Genomic DNA, 18,057 nt, shown 5'->3' with positions numbered 1-18,057 from the left:
AAATTCCACCTCGGAAGGATATTTAGTTTCTAACACAATGAAAGTGTGACTGCAGAGGCTGCATCCGCTGTAATTTCTCGAAATAAAAAGACCCCGCCCCCGCCCACCCCCAGTTTGATACGTTTGATACAGCCTCCTAAACAGACTGTTAGAGGAGGCTGAGATTCACCCATTCTTTTGTAACACTAATCAGGCGTCTCACACCTCTCATGCACTACTCCCCTGTGAATAATTCAGAGCAGTCAACTCCACAAAATGTTTGCACACAGAGAGAAGTTGCAAGCCGACAGGAAAAAAGTGCAGCTGATGCACATTTGCCGAGCTCTTCAGGTTAAACAACTTTGGCCAGGCCTCGGTGTCGCTTGTGGGTTTTCCGCGCATGAATCAATTTAGATGACGGAGCGCAGAGAAGTGAAACTAAAGCGAAACCCAGAACACAAAACGGAATATGCTGCGGTTGTTGTGTTGAATATCTTCGCTCACTTCGCACAAACTGGTTCTCAATGGGTTTGTGATTTTTTTTTTTTGTACTAATAAGCCATGATACATGATACTCTTAAGTTCTGACTTCCAGTCTTTAATCATGGTTCACCAGTCGTTTGTGGTTGGGAAGTCTTAAGCTGAACAAATAGCGTGTTGCATGTGTGTATGAGGTTTTTCTCTTTCTCTTGTTTGGAACATTCAACTGAACGTTTAAGATTAAAGTCCTACCCATGTACTTTATCAGTTTAGCTGTTTTTAGTTTTGTGAAAATGTGCTTTTAAGTTTGCAATTGATCCTTTGTTCATGCTTCAAAGATTCTGTTGAAAACAGGAAATAGAGTCGAGTCCCACTGATGGGAGACAGAAACCTTAGTAAAGTGACTGTCCTCAGTGTTTATTTTCTTTGGTCAAGGTAAATGTGAGTTCCGTTGTGCGTGTGATTGCATTTTGGTTCAGAACTCGTGTGGTTAAGTGCATGTTAATGGTGATAAAGACTGAAACCGAAATCTATCTTTGTTGTTTTTTACATTTCTTCCAACAAGGTAAGAGCAGTGTGAAATAACCCACGAGCTTCTCTGTAGCTGATGTTGCTTCCTGTTGTGCTTGAACGTTCAGTCGGTGTCCACTAGAGTGCAGCCTAGTCAGGGAAATGTCCTGTCTGCAACCTCAGACGTGGTGGTGAGGAGAAAATAAGAAGACAAAAGTCTTTTGGTGTTTTGTGTGAGATGGGATTCAAAAGCTGCTTTATGTTCTGATTGGAAAAGGAAAACATGTTTTTACTGTTGCGGTATGTTCAAAAGTCTCAGTCAACCACCTTAACCATTGAAATGGCACTTTGTATTAATATTTAGCATCCAACTGTACAACTGTTCAACACCTTCCAATTAGGGCTGTGCGATTAATCGCCTTTACAAAATGTGAAAGTTTTGTACTTTTTTCATTCTTTATTCATTCATCATTGTTCAATATGATAGAAAAAACATTTATTTTTAAAGTGATGTTTGGCGAATGATAGTTAAGGTCGTCATTTATCCACAGGGCCATTCATTTGTGTTTGGTTCTGAAGTTTTCACTTTATTCCAAAATAAAGGAACGTCATGTTTGTCTATGAAGAACCTGTGTTCATTTTCCAGTGAAGTTTGGTTGGAAGTGAGGCTCTCACTTCATTAATCCCAAGGGATTCCCCTTTGTTTGGTCAGGAAGACTGTATATGTTGTCACTTTACCAAACCCAAGGAGGATTTACAGTATCTTTCCAGTTGCACTTCATTCCCAATAGGGAAGTTTGTGTTACGTGGGGACCCGAGTTGTGACCCAGAAGCGGACACAGTAGGCTCAAAAGGTAACTAAAAGATAATTAAAGGAGTTCACTTACAAGGGGCAAAGCAACAACTACAGTAGTGACCAGAAGATACTCTAGGTACTAATCCAACAGCGGAATCAAGGAGTCACAAGGAAGTGAGAAATCCGTACATGGGAGGCAAAGTTCTGACAAAGAGAAGTGTTTGAGTCCTTGGGTGTTTGATTCCTAAAGTAGTCTGAGGAAATTTCTGTGATAAAGGTGGGCAACAAAACACTACTTCAACAGGGAACTCCCCTAAAGACTAAAGTGGACAACAGGAAACTCCCCAAATCAAAGACCAACTGAAAACCCTGACAGTTTGTTTGCTATTTTTCTTTAAAAAAAATAAAGATAAAATATTTGAAATAATTTATTCCATAGTCTTTTGTAGTTTTCGCAAAATATTGAAATCTAAAATCGAGTGTTCAGAAAAAAAAAAATCAGGATTTTATTTTTGTCCAGAATCGCCCTGCGCTACCTTCCAATCATTGACGGTTCTATAAAAAAAAGGTCCCGACACATGCAGGCCCACTTTATGATCTCTCCAAGGCTTTTGGCCTTTATAGTCTCATCCCAATGAGACTTAACCAGTGAAGCGAATCCTTCAGACTCAGACCAAAATGGCTTTGTTGTTCTCTCTATTTCTCAATATAAAGGAGGAAAGGGGGCGGGGGGGGGGGGGGGGGGGGGGGAAGACAGAGGCTATATGGCTCCATCTGGGCAGCACAGGTTGTTCCTCAGCATTAAGGAAACTTCATGTGGTGTAATGGTGCCACTTCAGATGCGGGAAGATGATACTGCAGTGATGCGGAGCTTCTACAGCCGTGCTGTGATGGTGTATGTTGACCGGTGAGATGAGGCCAGTTATCATTCAAGGTGTACCTACTGGACTGAACCTGTTTCACACTTTTAGTGACTGATTCCTGAACTCTGACAAGCCATCAAATTGTTCTTTAGCTATTTATAAATAAATAAGTTGGATTTTTAAAGTGGTAAGTGGTTCAATAACTTGCAGTTTTGCTCTTGAAAGCATAAACAGCTTTATCTACGGGCCACCGCCGCCTTGGATCTTTGAGAATGTTAATATTCATAAGGTGTGTGTGTGTGTGTGTGTGTGTGTGTGTGTGTGTGTGTGTGTGTGTGTGTGTGTGTGTGTGTGTGTGTGTGTGTGTGTGTGTGTGTGTGTGTGTGTGTGTGTGTGTGTGTGTGTGTGTGTCCTTTAGGTCTTCCTGTGAAACTCACATCCCTGCTGTAGTTTGTCGGCTTTATGGATCAATAGTTGGGCAGCGAGCTGACACAGTGAAAAGCAATATTCATAAATAGGGCACTTTCATGCTCCTCCCCGCTTTTTTTCTTGTAGCCCGGCCAAAAAGGGAAGAAATCATGCTAAACATAATGCTTGCGTGCCTTGCTTACGAAGGAAGCGTCGTGGTGTCGGAGGAAATGTTTTGTCACTCGCTCACCCTGAGCTTCATTGTTGTGGGATGGTGACGCCGTCCTCGTTCCGGTTGTTATTTTTCTCATTCTTGCGCGTTTCTGCAGATTTCGCATCGGAGAATCTGCGGGGCGTGCGTGTGTGTCTATGTCGTGTTCCATTTCTCCCCAATGTGCGGTTTGTTCCAAAGAGAAGGCAACCTGGTGTTAGAGAAAATCTCTGTTCAATGAATCACAGCGAGGTGTTGCCTTTAGTAGCACCTCTATCTCCAGCGCAGAGATTTGCCGGTGAGTGAACACAGATAACGGCTCTAAGCACTTCATTATTGCCCACTCCACACTGCTTCTTAGCTTTTGTTTTTCCTATTTGTTTCAATCTATGGTGCAGTTTGGCCGTCGTGCACAGCTGCATACCCCCAAATAAGCAGCTGGTGCACAAACGGCTCTTGCCATTCTCCAGGATTTCAATATGCACCTGAAAATAGATTGAAGTTGTGTTTGGAGTGTGAACTCCTGGCATCGTTGACCGCAGCCAGCACTGAATACCAAACAGGCCAGTGGACTCAGGTGTGGAGATGCTTCTGTGTTTATTGGCACATCCACGTCTTGATTCACACTTTTTAAATCGTACTCAAACAAGCACACAATGGCTTGGTGGGAGTGAGGCACAACAACGCCGCGGCGTTTGGCTCTCGCCGCAATGAAATTCTGAAAGGACAACTGAAATATTCTGCAAGGAAACTTTGAGCCTTCCTTCTTAGCCACTTGAAAGGATGGTGTGCGCATTCATCGTGGCTCAAGAAACATTTTGAAGCATGTCACGCAACTTGCGTTGTGACATTAAACGTGCCAAGCGATTCTAACCTTGTTCGGCGCTTCCGTCATTGTGGCAGTTCTTTGTCGTGATAATGATGATTGCTCGGCTTCTGTGGGTGTGAGAACTTCCACATGATGCAAGGGCATTAGTCCATCATTGCAATTCTACTGACCACAAACCTGTTTGCTTGTCTTTTACTGTTGTTAGTGTTGACATCCATGACATGGATAGAAGTTGTTGCCGTCACACAGCCACTGGCTGGACTACATGTCATGATATTGCTTGTTTTCTTTTTTACTACATTCAGAATATACTGTATATTTTTGTTAAAGTGTGATCCTTAGCACCCCCGTTGGGCCTGAAAGTTACTGCAGCCTCAAAATGTGGCAATACACTTCTTTGTAAAACAAACAAAAAGCCAATGATATTACAAATACAGTATATCTATGGTAACATGTTTAATCTGAAGTGTGTGAGTCCAAAGATTAGGATAGTAGGTTTTTTTTTTCTCCATATCATTCACTGTCAGAATGTAGCAGTTATCCTTCTTTCATACCTTTGCATTGAAAGTTTTTATGCATCCCTCGTGCTTGCATCGCTCCTTTCAGGTCGTCTGGTTTCCATTAAAAACCTGTATGCTTAATATACAGTCACTGACAGTTCAGTTCAGTCTGATTTCAAAGAAAGCACTATATAGTTGCTTTGAAATGCTCTATAAAGGTGCCAGTAATTGTTATTTATAAGGCTGAGACTTTTTCACATTCATCCTTGAATGAATGATTTAAAAAGAAAAGAAAAAGAAAACATGAGCTCATCCGTTCAACAAATGTCTGGGCATCTTTTCATCGCCCCCTAACATCAGAAACGGCACCCATAAAGAATATTTCATACCGCTGCGCTTTGAGTTCTGGAAGTAAATCTAGGGACATAATGCAGAACCAAAGGTTGCAATCCAATTATGAGTCAGCTTCATTTTTCCTCCCTCTGTCTATCTTTAGAATTGAAATCATGTTTTTTTTAAAGCACAGTTGGACCTAATTCCATCTCTATCGATTCTTGTGCCTCATCAGAACACTGTATTGAAAAATATTTCTGGGTTTTGTTTGTTTTTTTTTGAGGTGACTGGTCTGTAGAATTTTTTTTTTTTTTTTTTTAAATCATCAATATGCTTTATCATCTGAGGTCGCTGTTGAAGTCTTTGCTGAGTAACAGCCATGTTGCTCCCTTGTCTGAACATCAGTGATCAGATTCGGTGGATTCATCCTCGCATCAGATCAATTGGTGGACAAATAACATTGTTAAGTCACAGTCATTTCTCCACCGCTTCCTAACCCTCAATAAAAATCAGCGCCTGTTCTTGTAACCTCCAAGCAAAACCACAAGGTTAGCAAACAGCAGATTGCAGAGGCTCGTGTTCCAGCCCTCTCCTGACGGTCCCCTCTTCCGTGTCACTAATTATCATACAAATCATTAGAGGCGCCTTGACTGTGGCGACAAATTATTTCCATAATAATCCCCTCAGCTCTATTATGCTCCCAAATGCAACGGGAGAGACCTCCCTCCCCCACCAGGCAGCATCCAGACTGCTGTATCCTGCTTCTTCAGTCCTTCTGGTGCATGCAGAGTGGCTTGGATGTCTTATAATAATTCCATCCGCTGCCTCCCTCCCCTCCTCCGCCAGCCAGGAGCTCCAATGTCACACGGCGGGAGCACTTTCACTGGCAAGTTGGAGGAGCTCCTGGCAGCAGCAGTATTGACGAGGACGGTATCCTCACTGCACAGCAGCCCCACTGAAGGCGGCGGAAGGGAGCGGGAAAGGAGCGCTCGGTCTGTGGGAGTCGGGGAGGGGACACGAGGGGAGGGAGCGGCGGCAGATGTTGCTTCGGGATTATCACCGGCACTATCAGACGGAGATGCTCTGTGGATAGGAGTGTGTCTGTCAGCAGGAGGGAGGGAGGGAGGGAGGGGGAGAGGGAAGTGTGGCACAGGGAGTGGAGTAAGTGGGAAGAAACCACAAGGGAACTGGAGCTACAAACTACAATTTGCAGCGAAAGAGTTTTTCTGGATCGAGGCGAGCAGCAGCAGCAGCAGCAGCGTCTGGATTATGACCCCCCCCACCTCCCCTCCCCACTGATGCTGGTGACGGAGTACCTGTGGATCGGCGCCACGTGGGATACATCCCGGCAACAACAGTAGCTGCGGGGAACTCGTGAACACCCCAACCAGCCAAACCCAGGAGCAGGAAGTGGCTGCAGTTTGCTTATCCCCTCGCCCCCCCCCCATCTTCTTTTTTTTTCTTCTTTCTTTCTGAAATTTCGGACTTTATTTTTTCTCCGTCTGCTCGCTGAATGAGCAAGTCGATGTGCGGCTGCGGCTGCAGCATCATCTCCTCTCTGATGAAGAGGCTGGGCCGCACCGCCTGCTGCTCGGATCTCTTCCCCAGCCACACTTCGGAGCAGCTGCAGCGACTGGCAACCGGCTGCGCGCCTCGACCAAAGGTAAACGGCGCCGACGGTAGCCTCGCCTCGCCTCGCCTCAACCCCACCCATCCCACCCTTTTGCGATGCGGGGAACGTCGTCAGGGTGCGCCGCCGTGGTTTTTCCTGCCCCGAAAACAAATAATAAACCGCTGCTAACGACGAGGGTCGCCGCGGTAATTGCTTCTCTGATACAACCAGGTGATTCCACAGCCGCCTCGCTGCCTTGACAACGGCGGACTTGCTTTTAGCCTTTGGAGTCTCTCCTTTTAAATGGATGCCTTCAGACTTCCTGCGGGTTCCAGTCATCGTGCGTGCGTGCGTGTGTGTGTGTGTGTGTGTGTGTCACAGCCGTGGCTCCCAGGGTTCCTTCCCCCTGTTTCCTCGTTTGTTGTGCACATGACTGCCCTTAATCACCGGCCGGCGCTGCTGCCTGGAATCTTCGCTCCCTTTTGCGTTCCTCCTGGCACTGGGTCACTCTTACAGTGGAGGGGATTGATTTCTTGTTGTCGTTCGGAGAAGACTTATCTTCCGCCGGGTAATTGCAGAAATCCTCAAAGCGAGATGTTTTTTCGCCGATAACGGGCCGTTGCATGGCAACAATTCAAAGAAAATGGATCATATAAGCGACGGGGGTTTGAAAGCTTTTTAAGGCCAAATGAGAACCTGTCGCATCTCAGTTGAAGGGAATATGTATGTGTATATATCTATCTGGCTTTTGGAAAGTGTTGTCGCTGAGTAAAGTAGCCGGATGTGAAATCGATCCGTGACGATGTCGACCAACTCGGGAATTGAGGTGTCTTTCTCTTCAACATTACAGGGCACCGGCTTAAAATAGATCCATCGATTGATGGCTCCTGCATGGAACTTGAGACGGGGATTTCAACAGATTCTGCCTTTTTATGGATTTTCACCAAACTTTAGTGAGCAAATCTCCCAAGTTATTTGCGATACTGCATTTCTAGCTTCGCGGCATTGATTTTTGCAAAGGCCAAAGTCCCCTTGAACTTTCCATTGCCTCATTTCAGGTGGCGAGGGATGAGGAGCTAATAAAGGTCTGTGCAGGCTTCATTAGCGTCCCACTGTGCTGCCTGCATCCTGTAGCCATAAACCCATTGATGTCTGGTTTCATCATCTTCAAAATCAGAATTCTCATTCACACTCTCCCCAAGGATCGCCGCCTGCAGATCAGCTAAAGAACATCTGATTTACACATTAATAGTGTTTGGATGAATGTTTTTTATGGTTTACTAACTTTTAAAAACATGAACGTCTTTAAATTCTGAACACATTTCAACAACTCTTAATAGACTGAATTTCTTTTATTTGACTTTTTTTTTTTTTTTTTTTTTTACACTGCTTCACCTAAATGCGCATCCTCATTATTTCAGTCGTTGGTTTAGAAAAGACCTCTCAATGGTTCTGTGTTTGTTCTTGGCTCGTTGTTTCGTCTCCTGTGTTTGTCCCGGCCATTTTCCCCAAGAGACATAAATTCACACCTGCCTTGCCTCCCTATGCTTGCCACATGGTTCTTCCGCAACTGAAACACAAGGCCGAAACGACAATTTATTTCTGTTGAGAGAGAAACCCGTTGTGGTGTAGACAGGCCCTAAGAATAGTATGATGAATGAATATGATGAATGCAATTTAGCATTTGTCAAGTGCTCAGCTGTTAAAGTGTTGCTAGATCTAATGCCGTTTTCCTGTTGGGCTTCCCCAAAAGATCACCACTTGATATTCAGCAACGCAGAGTTAGAATGGATAAATAGTCTGGAAATGTAGAAATTGATAGAGATATTTAGTTAAAGCTCTTATGCGATGCAAATCTGCTTTTAAGTCTTAATAATACGTTCCATCTGCCAGTTCGTGAACTCCACAGAAGCGTCCTTCCTGTACTTGTATTTATTGGGAAAAGAAGAGGACAGCTTAGGAATTGAGGTGTCCTGCTTGTAGCCAGGAAGCTTGAAATGGAGTGCGAATTATGTTTCTTCCAGACCAGTAGTTACCTTATTTTTTGCCGTTATTGCCAATAAGTGGTTTTGTTCCAGTTTGCTTCCTCCTTTTGTTCTGTTTGCGTCCACGACAAATGTTTGAACAACAAGCATAAGTAATAGCTTTCATTTTGCATTGCGACGATCGGACGCGGAACCTGGGCTAGTTCTGGTAAAAGGCGGGGACAGCTTTAGCTATTCATAGCCTTTCTCTTCTGAGCTCGCTGCAACGGAGTGGCGGTCCCGGGGGGAGGCCGTGCAATCCGAGATAGGTCTAATGCTTCCCACCAGTGCGCTGGGACCGCACAGCCAAGATGGGGAGAGAAGCCTTACAAATGGACCAGTGACTTATTTTCTTCAAGGTCAAAGCAATTGGCTTTCTGCACAGGCAGTAAAGTGTGTGAGCCCTCCAAAAAACATTTTCTCATCTCCCGTGCGGTGCGCGGAGGAGATACGAGACTGCAGTCTGCATAGCCGAGCCTTAATTTGTCACAGTTAGAATTACCGTGGAACATCATGCGGGCATTTGAAAAGCCCACTGGCACCTTTTCAAAACTGCATTAGCTCATATTGTGTGAAACAGAGAGAAGTGAATCTTTGTCTTTGACCAGTAATCTTTCTTGATTATTGCAAAATGTAGGTCACCCAGCTTTTTTTTTTTTTTTGGGGGGGGGAGATATTTCCACTGCTATTGAATCTCTGTCTCTCTCTCTTTTAAACTGCTTATTTGTCATGTGGTTCAAAATCCATACCAGCTTTTAGTGCACTAGACAACAGACACATCTGTCCTCTGATTTAGTCAGTTTTTTTTTTTTGAGTGCTTCTTCTGTGCTTATGTGCTGATGCCATTGCTGACCACATCCAGTGGAAACACTGGAATGTTAACAGTGGAGTTAAATTCCACCAGCTGGCCGCACTTTGTCACTTGTTTAACAACACAGCAGTATATTTGCCTAGCAGTTTGGCTTTTTTGCCAGTTTTTTTTTTTTTTTTTAAAAAGCACCCAAAACTGAAAGTGAGTTCTGTTTAAGAGATTCAACGCTTTGATGGTGACAGACTCACATGATGTGGCTCGAGGCGCAGCTTTAGAAGCGGAAGCTGTCTGCTTGTGGGTAAACCTGCCCGTCTATTCGTTAATTCTCCACAGTCGCTTTGCTCCTCAGTTCATTAAGCAGGGACACCACGGTGAACCCCTCCACGCACGGCTGTCGGGGCAGATTCACTCAGTGTGTCCTCCAAGCTGGTACGGCAACATTGAAGTCCTGAGGACAACTTTGCACTCCCTCTTGGTACATTAAATCCATGCCTTGAGTTTGTATTTGACAGATTGGACTTTGTTTATTGGCTTTGTTGGGAGCGAGAGTGCCAGGAGCTCTCACGGCCTTTCTGGCCGTCCACCGCGGTGTGATCTGAAGCCAAGCACAATCGCTTCCACCTTCTCTCTCGGTGTGGCTGCTGAGCAGCAATAACACAGCACCGGGAGCAAAATGTTTAAGTATTGAAAAAAATTTAGGACAGAAATAGAATATCAAAAGGCTCATAGTTCATTTTTTCTTTTAAGAAATGTGCCCTCTGAATAGCTTCCCCTTTATGAATGTTTCTTTTTCACTATGATTTATTTTTGCTCTTATGTTTTGCCTCGGGATAACAAATAGGGGAGAAGAAAATAAGCATGAATTGATGATTGTTTCCCGTTGTTTCCGTGTCCCTTTCGCAGAATGCCAAGCCCTTCTCCTCCTCAGACAGCCTAGCGAAGGTCCAGGAGGTAGCAAGCTGGCTTTTGGAAATGAACCAGGATCTGCTGTCGGGGGGCAGCAGCAGCAGGCGGAGTCGGGGGCCGGGGAGCTCTGCGGCGCGAGGTAACGCCTCCTCCACCACCCGGGCACCTCAGCAGCAGGCGGCGGAGGAAGGAGATGAGGATGAGCACATGAACCGGGTAGTCGAGGAGGAAGAGCAGCTCCAGCAGCGGGTAAGTTGACCGTCTGAGGAACTTTTTGCCTGGTGGGGCCACAATGGGTTCTGAAATGTGACAGAGGGGCTGAGGCAGGAGCAGATGGGTGGAGTGTTGTGGTGACCCATCTCATAGGAGACAAAAATGTATCATGGGATGTGTAGAAAATGTGTGCTTTAATGCCAATTTGAAATGAACAAAAGCAAAGTTACAACAAAATGTGTCTTTGAAGCCCCCACGGTATTTAGCTCTTGACTGAAATGACTCCTAAAATACTGAAAAAAGCTATTTTATGACTTACTTACTATCAAAATAATTTCTTCAAGTTTGTGCCGTATGGGGCCCACGCCTGGTGGCAATTCGGGAGAATTGTCGAATACCTAAGACTGTAAAACGAGGGAAGCTAATTCGATTTCAAGTTGCAAAGTCTGCCGTGCACCCGAGGGGAGACCTCCAGGCAGGTGTGTTCTGAGACCAATCGACTTCTTCCGAGGCGCCTCATTCGTTTGCGTGACTCTCCGCAGCCTGAAGCCTTGCAGGTCGACGGCCAGCGAGAACCACCGTGGGCGCCGAGCGACTCGGGAGCCAGCAATGGCCCCCGGGATGACGGGGAGGAAGATGAAGAGGGGCCCTCGGATGAGGTGAACAGGGAGGAGAAGGGCGCCCGATGGATGTGGGCCGGCGAGCAGAGGCGGCTGCGAGGCCAGCCGCTGGGCGGCGAGGAGGACGAGGAGGAGGAGGAGGAAGAGGAGGAGAACAACAACAGCGGCAGCCAGCAGGAGGAGGAGGAGGAGGCGGAGGAGAGGACAGAGGGCGTGGAGGAGCAGGGCCGGGAGGACGACGAGGAGCGGGAGGAGGGGGACGAGGACGAGGAGGGGGACGAGGACGAGGAGGAGATGGACCAGGACAGCGATGACTTTGAGCACTCGGCGGAGAGCGGGAGGGAGGAGGAGGAAGAGGAGGAGGAGGAGAGAGACGGGGAGGACGGGCTGCGGTCTCCCTCTCTCAGGAACAATGCGTCGACCCCCAATAACAACCTGGACTCCAGCTGTACACACCAAAGCTCTTCCAACAAGAAGGTAAGCACAGCTGTTGTTTGCTTAACAGTTTTCATGCCGGGGACGACTGTACTCTGCGCTGAAGAAAAAAATCCCAGAGAGGGGAAAAAGAGAGAAATAATCCTAGAGTAAATTAGGGGTTTTTTTTTGGAAAATTTTATCTCCCCCCCCTTCTTCAACAAACATTTGTCAAAATCCCCAAACAAAAAAACACACACACACACACACACACACACACACACACACACACACACACACACACACACACAGATTTAACAAAAGAAAAATTTCTACCAGCATCTTTCTTCAGCAGGTGAGACTGGTGGAGTCGCAAGTGCAGCAGCTGCAGTGCTACGACATTTCCAGAACAACAGCACCCTCTGTTGTTAGAAATGTATCACTGCGCTGTTTTTTGAGTTTGGTTTGATCCAAGTACAGAAGCAAGGTCTGTGTGAGTGTGTAAAGGTCTACTGTGGTCTGTGGCAAGTGAAACAAAAACAAAAGATTTTAGAGTTTGAAGATTTCATACAAAACCAGCATAATCAGCAGCAGACTGCTGTCGCTCATAGTCAGTCTTCAAGTCTCCAAGTTACTATTCATTGACTTTAGGGTTATTTGAATACTTTTACCAACTGAGATTTTGTAAATGAATGCTGTCATGAATCTATCCCAGTGCTGGTGGCTTGAAATGAGTATCACCCTTTTGTTTAGAGGCAACAGATGCTTCTTACTGCTGCTGTTTCAAATGTCAATTCTCTACTTTGAAAGATGAGTCACTGCTCAGTTGGAAGGGTGTGTTGTGCGAGAGACGTGCGCTCCGGTTCGCCAGAAGAATCGATTTTCCTGTTTCCCCAAAGTCTGCGACGTAGCTTCGCTCAGTTGCTCGGAGGTTGACATCGGAGTCTACCGACACAGATGACTGATGGTGATTCTTGTGACGGAGCGGCCTTCACACCACACCTGCATCTGGAGACTGTAAACGGAGTTCACTGGAAGGCGCAGATGAATGTCGTTGTCACTGCCAAGACTGGAACATATATTTAGGCACCGAAGGAGACAGTAAATCAAAGGACAGGATTTACTTTGAAGTTGTCATGAAGTACATACGGGCCAGAAACATTGTCTTTGGTGCAAGTGGTGCGATCACTTTAGCAGATGCTGATGCTCGACATTCGTGAAGAATAAGGGTTCTACATCGTCTTGTGCCTCAAATGACTTTCTTGATTTCTGAATTGCCTGGCCTCCAGTAGACGGCAGTGCTGGGCTTTATTTGCCGTGGAAGCAGGACGTGTGAGTGCAAGAAGTTGCTACGACTCTCAGCTGCTCCAATAATAAATATCAAAAAGGAAAAAAAGCTTCCTCTGACTTTAAGTTGACTTCTAATGGGTCTCATTTCCAACTTTTTAAATAAAAAAGTTGTTTAAAAGTTACCTGTTCCACGTATATTGTGACCATCGCATCTGCAGGTGAATTGCTCTTTTCTGCCACTACACTGTTATATTAACTACCCGTGTAAAAAAAAATGCTCCATTAATTGCGACTAATTTAATTGAATAAATTAAAATCTTAATCGACAATTAATCCATAATGGATTAATTGTTAGCATCCCTACATTGAATGATTTGTGTGTCCTGCAAAAATGCCCAACATTTTCTTAATAAATGTGCATATATATTAAAATCCCTTTCCTGCAAAGCTGCGGCCCAATCAAAAGCAACTCTGGAGACCCACTTTTGGGTCGCGACCCACCAGTTGAGAAACGCTGCTTCAAACTCTGTCTGCGGGCTATCAAGAATTCAGGAAGTGTTCCATCTGGCAGGCTACTCTCTCCCACTGGCACTACCATCATATATTTTCCCAATATTTCTTTCAATGCACTTCATGGATTTCACAGAAACTACCAAGGCGGTGATTTTCTGAAGCCGTCTCAAAAGCAAGCAACGGCTGAGGCAGTGACATATCTGTCCTGAGCGAGCCGCAGGCTCATGATCAACATCCTGCATGGCTCCCTCACCAATCAGACGGTCGCAGACCGAACCGCTCCGGAGCTGATTATTCCTTTGAAAGAGACTTAACCCGTCAGCTGGCACAGCTGTTTCCTGTATTATGTTCTACCTGCGGTCTGAATTTAGAGTGATGTCGGCCGCGCTCTGGCTTTTAATGGACACGTCGCCCTTGCTTATACGCGCCTAAATATAGCCGTCAGAATTTACTCACCATCTGACACGGCTGTCGGAGAGGTTCAGCGGGGTCTGAAATGCTGTCGCCTGCCAGCTGGCCCCCCCGAGGTTCGGCGTTGCACCTTTTGTTGAGCGGCGTCTGGAATTAGGGCCAGCCGGCCGGCGCTGAAAGAGCAGATAGGTGTTTGACTGCAGGCGAGGAGGAAATGTAAACGCGCAATAATGAAAGCTTTTGTGAATTGAGAATCAACGTTCAACAGCTTGAGTCGCATCTCTCTGACAGATTGACGGGGCAGTAATGCAAAGGGTTTATGACGTAGGAACCCTCCTGTGATGGCCAAGGTCTTATGTCGAACCTGCTAAACGTCTGCCTTGGGACTGTTGCACATAAAGCAAAGATGCACTTGATTGGGGAGCAATTTGTTTTTCATCCTTTAAAAAAGTGATTGATTTGATGATGAATTGATTAATTGACTATTTTGTCCTTGTACCGCTCCGCTTGCCTTTTCCATCGCTAAGAACAGCTGCTGAGATTACAGAAATCTTATGAGAAAAAAAAAGCTTTAACCTAAAACATTTTTTAGTTTCTGATAACTTTCTGTAGCCTCAAATAATGACCCATGTAGGTTCTTTGTGAGTAAAAAGCAAATTTATGACAATGTCAGCTTGTTTTTTCTTCGCATTTGCTGTTACTCGTTGTCTACCTCGATCATAAATTCCAAAAATTGCCTTGCTAATATATTTAGGTACAATAGGTACGTGTCTATCATCCGTCTAGCATTACTAATATTATGCACACTTTGCGGTTTAGATGTGTTGTTCTCGGCGTAACTTGCCGCAGGTTATTCTGCTCTGAAAACGCCCATTTGACGGTTTCAAATTCGTCTCTGCATAGTTGGGTGTGTTCCTGCGAGGACAGATTGTGTTCTGGGTGCTGCTGCTGGCTCAGCTGACCAGAGGGACTGGAGCTCAGCTTTACCTCATCTTCTCACTTGACACGCTGCAATTTAGCACGTGTCAACAGACTGATAAATAGTTTCATGTCATTTTGACCCTACATACTTTACCCTGCCTAGGAAAGGTGAAGGAATGAAGCAGTAAATAACGACAACAGATTTACATGGTTTTTACATGCAGCTGTAGGTCAGAAGTCCTTCCATCTGCATTAACCGTTGATCACATGACTCTTTGTCCTGTTAAATGACTTCATGACACAAATGTCATGCTGCTATCATGTGTTATCATGAGGCTTGTAGCCATAAGGGCTGAAGCAGGTGTCCACATCCGTGCACTGTGCCTTATACGTTATTCCCATGCAGCTTAAGTTGTTGACACTAGCAGGTGAGTGGGTTGCTCAACAGCACTGCATCCAACATATTTGCTTCCGGTCAGGTTGACTTTAGTATATTGCAAACGCGACTTCTGAGGTATGCTGTTTGTATTATGTGTTGGCTGCTTTATTTTAATGTTCATGTCTGTCCTCGTGTTGGTATATTATTTCAGGCTCGGTCTGAACCATGTTGACCATGGGTTTACAGACTGATGCATTTTGAAGACAACTACACAGTACTGTTGGAAATTATATTCTCATAAATGTTATGTTTTCACCTTCAGCGCAACGGCCAGCAATTCATTGCCACTAAGTAAATGTTCCCCTCCCTAAATGGCAGTCTGCTTATTGTAGGTGGCACTTCCCACACACTGGCCTTGTCATACAGGCAGAAATGAGCCACAAAGAACGAGCGTTCGCATCCTCCCACATGATGGCCGCTAGTTTTATTTGCTGATTTATATTGCAGAGAGTTTCATTTACATACTGATAGACGTCCGCAGCAGTCTTTGTGCCTCTTCTCTTCTGTGCCGTATATATCGGGTGGCAGAATTGTGAGTAGCATTCATCTCTCGACACAAAAGACAGGGGCTGTTTATCAAGGTAGCCGTCGCACATACTTCCAAGTAGTAGGAAATGTTATGAGAGAATCACACAGAAAGCATAATTATAATGTGGCCAGTGAATAAAGTCATGGCAGTTGTAATTGGATTGCATGAAGTGCACTTCACAAAAATATGAACTTGAAGTATACATTTGCACCTTGTTGTGCTGAAAATGTTCATTCACCAGTTGTAGTATGTGATAATTTCCTGACCTGTGAACACAGTATCAAAAGCCTAAATCCCTTGTGAAGAAGTCTCCTGATGATGAAGACGCACAGTTATGCCTTTAAAAGTGACGCACACTATGTAGTTGTTCTGCCTTTAAAAGTGACGCACACTATGTAGTTGTTCTGCCTTTAAAAGTGACGCACACTATGTAGTTGTTCTGCCTTTAAAAGGATTGATGAGAATGGCAGCCCTGCTGCTGACACGGTGCACCTGGCTGGCCTGATATAGGACTATGTAACTGATGCCCATCCACACTAGACAGGTGTCCTCTTGTGAGAGGGTGCTACGCCCACCAGAGCGTTCTCCCACAAGGTCTTGTTCACGGGTGCTTAGCGGGGAACCGCCGTTCCAGTCCCACACCAAGCGGTTCGGCTTTTGTGTTGCAGGCAGAGGTGCCACTCTTCTCTTTCCAAGTTAAGAAATCAAAAAATATTCTGAAATTATCTTTTGTTGTGTTTTCTTCATAATACATTTGCAAATATATATATATTTTTAAAACGACGTGACGCTTGTCTGCTACAGGATCTTGTCAAGCTGCATTGTAGTCCCAAGCTTAGCCACTAGAGGGCAGCAGGAGCCCGCAAATCATAAACAAGCAAATATTAATTGTACTCCAGGCAATGGGATCCTTATTATTAGCTGTATATTTTCTAGTAAACTACAATATCAATTCTTAGTTCTGTTAGTTTTATTGTCTTTACTCCTTTTGATTAGAGAGTGATTTATTCTTCTGTTTGCAGTTTTTCAGGCAAACTATTGAAAAATTGGACGACTATTCCAAAAGTTACCGTAATCCTTTATAGTTGTATTGATGCCAGATGACAAATATTGGTGTAATGAACCAGCTGTAATAATCTTTAAGGAAGTGTAGCAAATGTCATATAAGTTGCATTGATTTGTTCTTTAGAAAATTCGAATTTGATTACGAAGATTTACAGATAACCCAGTGCAGTTTATTATCAGTGAAAACAATCACAAACAGCATTGGATCGATTGCCCAAGACCTGTTGTCACAACACTCTGACCCAAATTTAAAAGAAAGCTGCCAGTGAGGCTCAAATTGTGCTGAATACACTGTAAATAAAACAAAAACACAAACACGACGGGCGAGTTAAACCTCAAAGGCTCTGTGGCGTCTGACGGCCTACTGTAGGTCCCGCGTGCGGGGGGCCCTCAGTCTGATGGATGTCCTGGCACTGTAATCCTCCTCCAACAATAGCGGATGTGACAATAGAAGGGAGGCTAAGCCCTGGCGTCGCTGTTGCCGTGCGCTTCAGACATTAAAATGCATGCAAGGATGTGAGACTCTCACTGGACGCAGCGCCTCATTCATATTCAGCCATTTCCCCTCTGACCTCCACATATACATATATATCTGCTCATCAGCATTAAAATTCATTTATTTTACGGTTCTTGGCACTCTGTTTTACCGCCAGATATGTCTTATACACTTGCATGACATCCTCACGCTCTGGCACCAGCAGTGTAGTGTGCAATGATATTTTCTTAAAGAAGGCTGAGACTTCAACTCGCTTCGTCCTCCCGCCCCTCATCACGCTTTGCCAGGTGGATCCTTGTTTGAGTGCACGTGTAGAACTCCACGTCGACTCTGAACTGCTGTGTGGTCCCCTCTCAAAATATCCTCATGCTCTTTGCTGACATAGACGGAATGTCTTGGATTCCCGGGCACCTGGTCCTCGCCGAGGAGACGGCGGAGGTCCGCTAGGAACAAATCCCGGCGTTGTCGCTTCTGTTGGTGATTTGATCTCATCAGTATTTAGTCGTGTGCGAGGTTCCCGCTGCACGGTGACAGTTTGCACTTTCACATGTCCAGTTTCTGTGCGCGGCGATGGTGCAGACCACTAAGTTGGGAGGACAAGGAGAGGCTTAGGGAATGACCACAATGAGGAAGCACCCTGGACATGTGCGCCACGCCGGATGACTGCGCGTACACATTCCAACACCCGGTGGGTCATGAGAGCAGATACTACAGGGCCCGTCTGATTGGGAGGTGGTGAGGGGGGTGGGCGGGCAGACCGAATTGGTCCATCCTCTTTTCAGGCCTTGACGGCAGCTGCTCCGCCTGGCTTTGGCGCAACTGTGACCTCACACCCTGGAGATATTTTAAAGGGTGCCAGTCAGAACTGAGATACGGTTGTGGTT

The 18,057-nt window shown here is 45.4% G+C and overlaps 1 protein-coding gene across 7 annotated transcripts in view; it reads left to right on the top strand.

The window, feature by feature from the left end:
- The window catches only part of fbxw7 (F-box and WD repeat domain containing 7), an 86,265-nt gene that overhangs the window by 12,924 nt on the left and 55,284 nt on the right, over nucleotides 1-18,057 (top strand). For 3 of the 7 annotated variants that reach the window (XM_076033391.1, XM_076033373.1, XM_076033381.1), the window contains 2 exons: nucleotides 10,260-10,511; nucleotides 11,018-11,572. In XM_076033391.1, the coding sequence (XP_075889506.1) occupies nucleotides 10,329-10,511; nucleotides 11,018-11,572 (738 nt within the window). In that variant the 5' untranslated portion in view covers nucleotides 10,260-10,328. Of the gene's footprint in view, nucleotides 1-378; nucleotides 508-6,407; nucleotides 6,573-7,371; nucleotides 7,475-10,259; nucleotides 10,512-11,017; nucleotides 11,573-18,057 lie in introns of those variants that run through there. The other 4 variants (XM_076033356.1, XM_076033365.1, XM_076033349.1 and 1 more) reach the window with 3 other exon arrangements.

Source organism: Nelusetta ayraudi, unplaced genomic scaffold (assembly GCF_046127955.1).
Source record: "Nelusetta ayraudi isolate G7.1 ecotype Tasmania unplaced genomic scaffold, CSIRO-AGI_Nayr_v1 ptg000004l, whole genome shotgun sequence".
NCBI classification, from domain to species: Eukaryota; Metazoa; Chordata; class Actinopteri; order Tetraodontiformes; family Monacanthidae; genus Nelusetta; species Nelusetta ayraudi.
The sequence above is the reverse complement of the archived record's forward strand: the minus strand, read 5'-3'. Positions and strand labels throughout refer to the sequence as shown.